Source organism: Lotus japonicus, chromosome 1 (genome assembly GCF_012489685.1).
Source record: "Lotus japonicus ecotype B-129 chromosome 1, LjGifu_v1.2".
NCBI lineage: Eukaryota > Viridiplantae > Streptophyta > Magnoliopsida > Fabales > Fabaceae > Lotus > Lotus japonicus.
Window position 1 is genome coordinate 75116202 of NC_080041.1, and position 10697 is coordinate 75126898.

At 39.7% G+C, this 10697-nt stretch overlaps 1 protein-coding gene across 1 annotated transcript; it reads left to right on the forward strand.

The window, feature by feature from the left end:
* Positions 1-5934: 5934 nt before the first annotated feature.
* On the forward strand, positions 5935-6297 carry LOC130746303 (glycine-rich RNA-binding protein 3, mitochondrial-like). The gene has a single exon (XM_057598884.1). The coding sequence runs from the start codon at positions 5935-5937 to the stop codon at positions 6295-6297; it is 363 nt and encodes a 120-aa protein (XP_057454867.1).
* Positions 6298-10697: the final 4400 nt, after the last annotated feature.

The window sequence follows — 10697 nt, forward strand, 5'->3', positions numbered from 1 at the left end:
CGTAGATATCTCTTTGTTTCTTGCTCCTCGTCTCATGGGCTCTCCTGTCTCCCCCAAAAGATGTCGTCTCATGTGTTCTCTATTCTGATAAGTGTGTAGAGTAGGTTAGGTTAACTGCCTAACGGGAAGCAAGTTTATAACCTATCAGATAAGAGCAGAGCCTTCTCATTAGGCTCTCTTGTCTCCCCCAAAAGATGTCGACGCCACATCCTGATGAGTAACCCATAATGGGTTGGGTTATTTATTTAAGCATAGTGAGAAGGCCCTGCTCTCATCTGATAGGTTATAAACTTGCCTCCTATTAGGCAGTTAATCTAACCTACTCTACACACTTATCAAAATAGATAACAATTTTTCTCACACATAATATGATTCATTCAAGAACATGAATTCTTCTCTTGCACCAGATACGCAAATATTATGATTTAATTATCTATGTATATATTATCAAACATGCTATGATTTTGTATCTATCCAGACTACCCTTATAAATTTCCAGCCTCATTTTGCTAAGTGGAGATGACAAGATGAGTTCGAATATATTTAGTAAAATCGTGTTAGAGTGTGTGTGTTTAAATTGAAGTCATATGAAAATATTTTCGTGAAAAGTATGGGAATACAAATACAACATAAATAACTCTGGTATACATTTTTGGTATAAATATCCATTCATAAAATCAGTGTGTTTAATTAATTTCTATTCTCATGAGAAAGGGTTAGAATCTTGTACGAATGAAAGTTATTTTAAAGATAACTTACTTTTACACATTCCATCATACTTTAGTATTTTCAATTTTTCACAATTTTATTTTTTTAAAATGAAAATTATTATTTAAATGTCAAAAAGCTTGAGAACAACCCTCTCAAGAGTGAGAATTACAAATCATCAGCTAGCTAGAAACAAACCACCCACAATGGAATTATCTCATCACATTCTGTCTTAGTAAAAAGAAACGCAAAAGATAAGCTCTGCAACCCCAAATAATACAACTGCCAAATGAAAACTCTCACTCCTGACCCACCTAAACAACCCCCAATAAACACCCGCAAAGCCTCCTCAAAACTTGTCATCTACCAAACCGGATCCATAATCCCCACACCCTAATTTGCATAAGCAAATCAGTCAAGGAAAAATTACTTGATCACTAAAACTCCTTCTGATTTATGTCCTCCTCCTCCGCGTTCCCCGACAAGAAGAATTCTCCCCCTACAACAACCAGCTCAAACAAAACAAAGCACCTCCTCACCGAACGCATCAAACATAAACTATTGAAAACGATGGCTTGCAATTTGATTTGCCAATTCACGCACTGTTATTTCCTTAGGACAATCAAATAACATGCTTAATGAACGTACGTCGCACCCTTGTTTGAATACCTTCCAGACTATTCCAATCCGCTGGCACCACCGATAGTTAATCCTTCGCATCTATCTTTTGTTGTACAAACCCATTCTTCCGAGGTCTTTCTAGCAGACGTTTGGGTTTGGCCTCCAAAACTGCAATTTCTCCTTGCGCGAGCGACCTCTCTTCTCCTTAGGAGCCTCAATAACATTTCACTTGCGATGTAGTTTGGTTGTTGACACCAAAGATACGCCTAGGACCAAAGCTTGGATATCATCAACCTCAAAATCACTTGTACCAGAATCACTTATTTGGCTTTCTGATTCCAAATATAAATTGTTTGCTTGTGCTAATATGTGACACACCTCTATTACGTCTTCCCTTGACTTAGGCCCCCAACAAAAAAGGTGGCAATTTTATTCCTACTAGGCCCCATCGATTCAGCCAAGTACATGATAATTAATATTAAATAATTGCCAAACACAATTTTACATTTTACTTGAGAAAAACATTCCTACTACTAAAGTGATAAGAACTTGGGACATATGGGTTGGAGAGGGGAAGGTCTATGAATCAATCTCAGGAATGTGTAATTTAATTTATCTTTCCAATGTAAAAAAATCTAATATCGTCAAAGAAATTTTCCCTGAATGTAATAAGTGTCGCTTTACTGCGTGCGCCGCCCCTATTCTCTCTGCTAGGGTTCGAGTGATTCCTTCCTAGCACCGCCCCTCCGTGCCGTCGTCTGTAAGACCCAGGATTTTAGAATTAAATAAATAATTAATTTCCAACTCACGCATAGGATTTTGTGTCAGCGTGAGAGGAACTTGACTCGTGTTTAATGTTTGGATTAGCGTTATGAAGACGAAAGTTCGCAGTATGTTTAAGGATGACACTTTAGTCATTTTGATTGATAGCACGAGCCATATTCGCACCCGACTAAGGTCGAGAGTGTCCGAAAAAGGCTATATCTGCTCCTAGAGCATTGTTTTAGAGAATTTTAGAATTAAAGAGAGAATAAGAACCTCTGAGTATTTTTCCCATGACTAGCTTTCCGATACGAAACCCTGGACTGTACGCTTGTTAGGTTTCGCTTCCCGGAAGTCCGCCGAAGCCAGACTTTAACGTCTAGGGAACTTTAACTAAGACCTTGAATGAAGGGTTTTTCTATTCGGAGCTTCTAACGAAGTTTCCATCCGTGTTGCCTCATTTCTTTTGACGTTTGTGATCTTTTTCCTGAAGGAAGTTTCCTCATCCGACGTCGACTGCAAAAAGTAGTTTTTCGGCATAAATCGACTCACACCGTCTTTGAGACGTTTTCCTCAATTAAATGAACCATGATTTGAGTTTCGACATTCTGTCGCCGAATACTCAATTTTTATCAGCAGACGAAAGTACCAAAACGACCGGAACCGCAAAATATCGATTTTTCGGATTTTCCCCTCTACTATTAAAAGGGAAAAAAATGAGAAAATATCTCATTTTCTCCCAAAGTGGCCGAGAGTTAGAGAGAGAAAGAGAGGGGTGCAGAGCTTTTTCCGATTCTTGCCCGATCGTCCTGATTTCAGAAGCTACGCGTAGGCACAGAGGTAAGGATGCTTAATCTTACTTCTATTTCTGCTTTCTGTCGGCTTATTCTAGCTATTTCTGTTCTCAAAGTTTAGAGCTTTTTGTAAAAATGTATGATTACCTCGATTTTTATTTCCAACTATCTTCTACTGCAACCCAACATGCTATAATCACTGTTGGATCGTTCGGATTTTCACCGAGTCGCCGTAAATCTGAAAAACTGACTAAAAACCCATTTTATGCTGAGGTTCCGCTTTTTGAGTCAAAAACTCTCGACTGAGCTTAGCGTCATTAGGATTAGTCGTCATAATCGTCGTTGGTATCGACCCCATCTAATTTGTTTTTCGAAATTCTGATTTTGAGTTTCCGAGCTAAAAATATTGACCAAAATACCCCTGCGACAGTTTTCGACCCGATAATTTTTCTGAGAGTTTCTCTGGCCTAGATATCGCCTAAGAATACCTAGGAATTGATTTAGATCGAAGAAAAAGTTCGGAAACCCTATTTTCTAAAGTGGTCGAAACCTGTTTGTTAGGGTACCGTGTCCAAAAATAATTTTTGGGTCTCTATGACCTGAGCCATTGCGTAGCTCTTTCAATTGTCGAACTTTCGGCGTTGGTTTCGTGTCATTCCGAGTTCTGTAGCTCGAGTTATGCACATTTTAGCGAAAATCTGTCTTATTGTCCATTCGTGCCTAAATGTCGAACTCTAGAGCTTCGAAAGCTTCTTTTCGAGTTTTGATAGTGTTATTAGTTGTTTTGTTTCTTAGCGACTAAGCAATGATACTTTGCTTAAGGTTTGGAACGAGTTGAGCCGAGGAAAGAGATTTTGGAGCAATTGATGAGGTTTCACAACTAAGGAGGACGCTCGGGGAACTTGCTGGGTTCAGGAGCTTTATTTTGGATTGGACTGGGATGTTGAGCTTGGATGGAGAAATTGGCTAAGGTAAGAATAACTCAGTTTTAGCGCGTCTTTGAGTCTTGCATGCTTTTATTGCACTGCATGCGTTTGAGATGAAGGTGTTTAACTTGATTGACAATTGATTGAAATGTTGGCATGTTTTGCAATGTTGTATGCTTGCTTATGTTGAATGTTTTCTAAGGCTTGTGCCAAATGTTTTCTTGAGGCTTCAGCCGAATGAACTTATTGAGACGTGTGTCTCCGTTTTCTGAGAGGCTTCGGTCGTTTACTAGTTTCTGTCATTACTGCTTTCTAGTGGATAAGACATGGTTATTGTTGATACCTTGATTGTTGTTATGTTGAAATAGGGAGCTGAGTTAGTATGCATTTTGATGAGACGTATGTTTGTTGATAATATGAATACCATGTGATTTTGTTGATTTGATTATTAAATTTGAGATTGTTGTTTGAGTGACCACTGAGTTGGATGAGATGTTTTGGTTTGCTTGAAGTGGCAATGAGGTGGGTTTGTCCCACGTGATTGTCCCGTCTTTCGAGGCGTTATAAAGTGACATTCAAGGGAGTCCGTTCTCCGTCTGTCCCGTCTTTCATGGGCGTTATTAAGTGGCAGTGTAGTGGTTTCATTCCACATGATTGTCCCGTCTTTCATGGGCGTTATTAAGTGGCAGTGGAGTGGATATTTTCACATGACTGTCCCGTCTTTCATGGGCGTTATTAAGTGGCATTCAGGGGAGTCCGTTCTCCGTCTGTCCCATCTTTTATGGGCGCTATTTGGTGATAGTTCAGGGGAGTCCGTTCCTCGCTCTGTCCTGTCTTGCGAGACATTATTGATCGATCCATTTTGGTTGCAGCATATAGTTGCATTATAGGGCAATAATATTTGCTTCTGATGTTTTGGTTGATAACTGATTTGATGTTATATTGTTAAGGTTGTTGATATATGATTTGATGTGATTTTGTTTATATCTGATTTGATGATATGTTGTGATATTGTTTATATCTGATTTGAGGTTATTGTCACATGATTTGATTCTATATTGTTGAAGTTGTTTATATCTAGTCTAATTTTATGTTGCTGCTTCTATTGATATCTATCTTGGATTATATTGTTAGCTTATATATTTGTGGTATATATGTTGTTAAGTTGTTGATATCTGAGTTAAAAACCATATCGTTGATTTTGCTGATGTATGATTTGATTTCATGTTGTTGTATATATGTTGTCATCTATCTTGAACTAAGTTGCTAGCTTATGTGTCATGTATGCACTTAAATTTGAATAGCATGATTTTCTCTTTTATATGTGGTAGTTGTATGGAGTTAACCCTTTCTATTTGCTATTTGTTGTTTGGGCGCTTAACGCTATTAGGCGATGGAGAATCTTTGAAGGAGCTTAACCTTTGTGCGAGTGGAGATGAGGACTTGAAGAACTGTGAAAGACTCGAAGAATAGAGTCGGGTGTAGGGCTAGAACCTTGGATTAGAGAGCTAACCATTATTGGTTTAAGCTTGCATAACGATTTTAGAAATTTATATTTGGGGTTTCGGGTACTCGCCTTGTTCAAGGTTTGATGTAAATCCCTTTGTAGTTGGGAGTATTCATGACATGTTTTTGAAATACATTTGAAAAGAAAAAAAATATACTCGTGTTTATATATCCTTTTGGAAAACATTGCATATTTATTTTATCAGATTGTTACCGTAACCCCTTAAATTCGGGGCGTTACATCGTCGGTGGCGGCGCCCCACCCCTTTGCGTGGTGGTCTCCTCCTTCCGTGGCCTTGTTGTGTTCTTCTCCCTTGAACGCGGTTCTCTGTCTCCTTCTGTTCTACCTCTATTTCATTGTTCTTTGTGTCTGCGTTTGTGGCTGATTTTTCTCGCACGATTTGCTATCCTGCTGTTGCCTGGGTTCGGACTGTCGCCTCTCTTGCTCTGCCTCTATTCCAGCCTCGCCACCGCTGCTCAAGTCTTCTTTTCCTGCCTCTATTCCAGCCTCGCCACCGCTGCTCAAGTCTTCTTTTCTTCCTGCTCTCTTTGTTGCAGTCGCGACCCTGCTCGTTCTTTGCTGTAGAAAACAACGAATATACCATCTTTTCTCTACAATGGCATCTTCAAGAGTGGCTGGCTTCGGGTCGGCTATTGGGGATGGCATTGAAGACGGTGATGAAGCTGCCGATGAAGAGGATGGGTCGCTTCCTAATCAAAAGTGTAGTGGAGTTTCTAGGGTTTGTGTGTCCCTGTTTGTGGACGGAATTGCCGAGTCGGTGAGCTATCATCAAATAAGAGGGCTTTTCGCTCAATTTGGGAGGTTGGTGAACGTCTTTGTGCAACGTAAGAAAAAGCTTGGCCGACGTTTTCGATTCGGTTTTGTGCGCTTCACTTCATGGAAGGTTGTTGCCGTGGCAATCAAGTCTTTGGATGGTGTTAGGTTGGGTGGTGCGTCGCTCTCTGTGGGGTTGTTTTGAGGTCCGATGCTAGGGTTTCAAATGTTTGTTCTGTTCTAAAGAAGGTGGATGTTTCTTTTGGTCTGACGGGTAAGAGAAAGGAGTCTGTCTCCATTCCTTTTATCTCTTCTTGGCACGATGTTGTTGTAGGAAACACGAAGGGTTCGCGATTGGTGTCCTTTTCAGAAGATGTAAAGATGATGGCTTCTGTCCCATGGTTAACAAATTTGGAGGGATTTGACGGTTGCTGCGAGATGGAGTTTAGAATCCATGACGAGGTCCGTTTTCCTGAGGTTTTTGGATCAGTTTTGCAAGGTGACTCGACCTTTGTTGGTGGATGGAGGGATGCTTTACTTTTCCCTGAAACTGGAGGTCCTTCTAGAGAGGTAGAAGACGATGTGGTATTTGATGCATCTTCTATGATAGTGTTATTAGACGAGTCGCCTTTTCCTCCTTCAATAGTTGTGTGCAGGTTGGCAGTTGACCCTTCGCATGCCTTGTTGATGTTTTCCCCATGTATTCACCGGCTAGGTATTAGAGGGATCATTTTTAACGATAACTCTCTGGGTGATGTTTTGGTATCCTTTTTGCGTAGCCTCGTCTTTAGAGAAGGGAAGATTGTTATGGCTTTGTCTGTTGACAGTAGGATCCATGTGTCTTTTCTGAGATCTTCCCCTGATGTCTTCTTGATGGATGTCTTTCTTGGTCATTCCCTCTTTGGTTCGCTTCACCTTCGTTCTCTTCCACCTCCAGTGGTTGATGGGGGAGCCTATGAGTCAGACTCGTTTCCTCCCAATGTGACTGATGATGTCCGAGTGTCTGACCTCGATTGAAGATGGTGAGGTCCCTCGACATCAGCTCTTTGATGTGTCAGTTGGTTTGGTTGCACCGTCTTTTGTACCTTTAGCTTCTCTTCCTCGTAGGAGAGGACGCCCAAAAAAGGTCAATAGAGGTCGCAAACCCTGCCAGGAGCCTTCAAAGGGTTGTGTGAGTTTGATTGCGGTTGATGGTGGAGGTCCTTCCTCGAGTGCGATCATGCCCTCGGTTTGTCCTACTCCGCTGGTTTTAGGGAGCACTCCTCGTGTCGTTATTGGACGCGAGCCACGAAGGCATGGATGCTTGGTAAGCTAGTGGGTTGTACGTTTGACGGTGGAGATGAGGCGGCTATCCGCGGTCTGGCTGAAGAAATGGAGGAGTGGTGGCCGCTTGAGCGATGATATGCCGATGTTGGCTTTTGGATCTGGTTTAGGTCTTCGCTTTTGCGTCCGTTGGTTTTTTTCTTCTTGTTCAGGGAGGTTCTTGTTGTTTATATCTTTCAGGGATGGTTAAGTGATTGTATATTCTTGTTGATGATTGAGGACTTTTGTTTTTGTATTCCTCTTTGTCCTATTCTCGAGCTTAGACTCTCTCTTCTCTATTATTATTAATATATTAATGCTGTTGTCGACCATTCCCAACTCATAAACCACTCCACAAAATGACACCTTACGTAAAATTTATTTTTCTCTCTATCTTTCTTTTCTTATCATAGCATATCATGTAACACATCTATCATTTATTTCTCTTATCTTCATTTTTCTAATAGTATGTATCCATTGGGGATACACATTCAAGGTACCACATAATTTACCAATTTTTATTGGTTGTTCACAAATGTTGAAAGTAATCAATATACCGGACAATACAATTCAATCGAACTAATAATAAGGTCATAATTAAACGAGTAAGGAAACCATATGCATGGATTCACATTACTTTCAAAGCTGAACCATATGCATTGTTGAGATAGATGTGGTTCACCAGTTCTACACATGCGTTTTTCTAAAGGCATGAATGCTGATCCTCATCAAACTGTCGTTTTTCTAGAACAGGCTATTGGGTTCGACCGTCGAAGGGAATAGACATTCTTATTTTTTTTCCACCAAATCACCAGAACCCCTGCAGCCAGCCGTTCGTGCCCCTCATTCGTCGTTCGTTTCACGCACCTCTACTTAGATTTGTGCGACTTTGTCCGCCGTTTGCACTCGGTCGACGTCCACGCCCTTTCGTTTGCGCATCTCTTTTCAAATTTGTGCGACTCCATCCACCAGTCTGCCATTCGTGCTCCACCATTTGCCTTGTGTCGTCCACTGCTTCAGATCTGTGCGACTTTGATGCTCATTTTTTTTTCGTTTTCCACACCTATTCTTAGTTTAATCTGTGCGACTTCGGGTCTTTTTTTAACACCAAAAAAATACATGTTTTTTTTTAAGGAAAAGAGTTTTACTAATATCATCCAAAACAACATTCATTTTTTAAAATTACATTTGTTACGAATCATCCAAACATAAATCAAATTTAGACATAATTTTACTTAAAATCGAGTTTGCAAAATCACATTAATTTAAATACTAAAATTTTAATGAGAATCCAAACCGACACTAAGCCAATGGCCGATACAAAAGCCAAGCAGGCCTGTTGAAATAACTAGACTCAATTCTATGATCATGCCACTGATCAGATCAAAGAAAGTTAAGCTTTCATCATTCTAACCAATAGGCTAATCTTAGAAGGTGAGATGTTATAAATCCATGGTCAAGCTAACTCAACTAGTGTTAAAACTTTTATTCCACCCAATTGACAAGCTGACAAATGTACAATTAATTAACCGCACATTTGAACTAGATGTGGAGAAAAGATAAATAAAATTTACTTGCACCGTAGGCTATCCAAACAACACATTTTAGGGCCTGTTTGGTTTAGCCATTTTCTGTTTTCATTTTCAAAGAAAACATAAAATAGTTGTGAAAACGTGTTTGATTAAAATTTTGAAAATATTTGGCTTAAATACTCTAAGGGTCCCTGAAATTGTGCCCCGTACGAAAATAAGTCCCTGAAATTTTTTTTTCCGATTCCAGATCCCTGAAATTGTTTTTCTAATCAGAATAAGTCCCTGCTCGTGGTTTAAGCCTATCTGGCATATTTTTTGCTGACTCAATATTTACACGTGGCTTTTTCTTTTATTTTTAAATACACATGGGATAAAAAAACTATTAAATTTAAATATAAAAAATTATTTACCTAATTAACCTTAATCTAATTAAACCCACTAATCATAAATCCCTAAATTCCCAAATCTAATATAATCAGAACTCAACCTAAGAGAAGGAAAGGAAAGTCGAAGAAGGAGAAAGAGAAGCAGAGGTAGAAGGTGAAGGAAGGGAGCTTCAGGTTTGAGAACCCCTAGCTTCTTCGCGACGGCGGCCGCCAATATGTGCGGTGGTGGCTCGGTGGTGCCACTGGCCCTTTGTCTCCTGTCTCAATCTCTTCTACTTCGCCTCTTTCGTGTTCTAGTTCGATTCTGGGTTTTTGGGGGTGGGGGTTGGTTCTAGATCGATTTCTGGGTCCTGATCTTTCTAGCTTCATAGAGTTGGATTATCGCAGCTTTTTCTTCTCACTCTCATTGTGGGTTTTGTTACATTGTTGTTGCTGTTGGTGAAGGTTGTGGGTTGGCTGTGGGTTGATTTTCATGTTGTTGTTGGTGTTCATGTTGGTTGTGGATGAAGGGAGAGAGGGGGCTGGTGTTGTTGGATTGTTGGGTTTCTGGATTAGGGGAGATGCAGGGGGAGAGGGAGAAACTAGATTTCTGGGTTTTTGGGGGTGGGGGTTGGTTTTTGGGATTTTGGTGGTTGGGGGTGGGTTGCGATGAGGTTTTTGCAGTGGGGTTGAGGGTGGGGGTGGATGAATGATGAAGATGAAGAGGTTGAAGGTGATGAAGATGATGAAGATGAAAATTAATTCATGATGAAGATGAATAAGAATTACATAGTGAATAATAATTTGTTTTCTTTTGATTTATTTGTTTGGGATTAGGGATTAGGAATTAATTGATTTAGGGTTTAATTTTAAGATTTATTTGTTAATTATAATTGATTAACACATGTGTAACAAAAGAAAATTAAAAAATCCACATGGAAATGATGATTGTGCAAAATAAGAGCCACATAAGCACATAACATGGGTAGGGACTTATTCTGATTAAAAAAAATTTCAGGGATCCGGAATCGGAAATTTTTTTTTCAGGGACTTATTTTCGTACGGGGCACAATTTCAGAGAAAATATTTCCGAAAACGGGTCAACTTTTGAAAATAAAAAAAAGTCGTTTTCACATTTTCAATGAAAACGGAAACGAGACTAATGAAAACACGCGGTCGCAGGGTTGTAATTATAATGACATTGGTTTCTTTCTTTTCTTTTCATTCTGAAGGAAGTCGTGTGCCGGCCCTAACCTTGTTCTTCTGCAAGTTCTTCTCTGCTACCTCCTTCATCCCACAACCAAGGTTCTTCTCCTTTTCTTTTGTCTTCTCTTTTTTGAAATTTTGAAACGTGAAACTGGGTTCATTATTAGTTTACTTGCTTAATATGAAATTATTTGCATAAG

What these genes read in the sequence shown, in the direction of transcription:
- LOC130746303 (XM_057598884.1), top strand. Translation starts at nt 5,935, where the DNA reads ATGGCATCTTCAAGAGTGGCTGGCTTCGGGTCGGCTATTGGGGATGGC.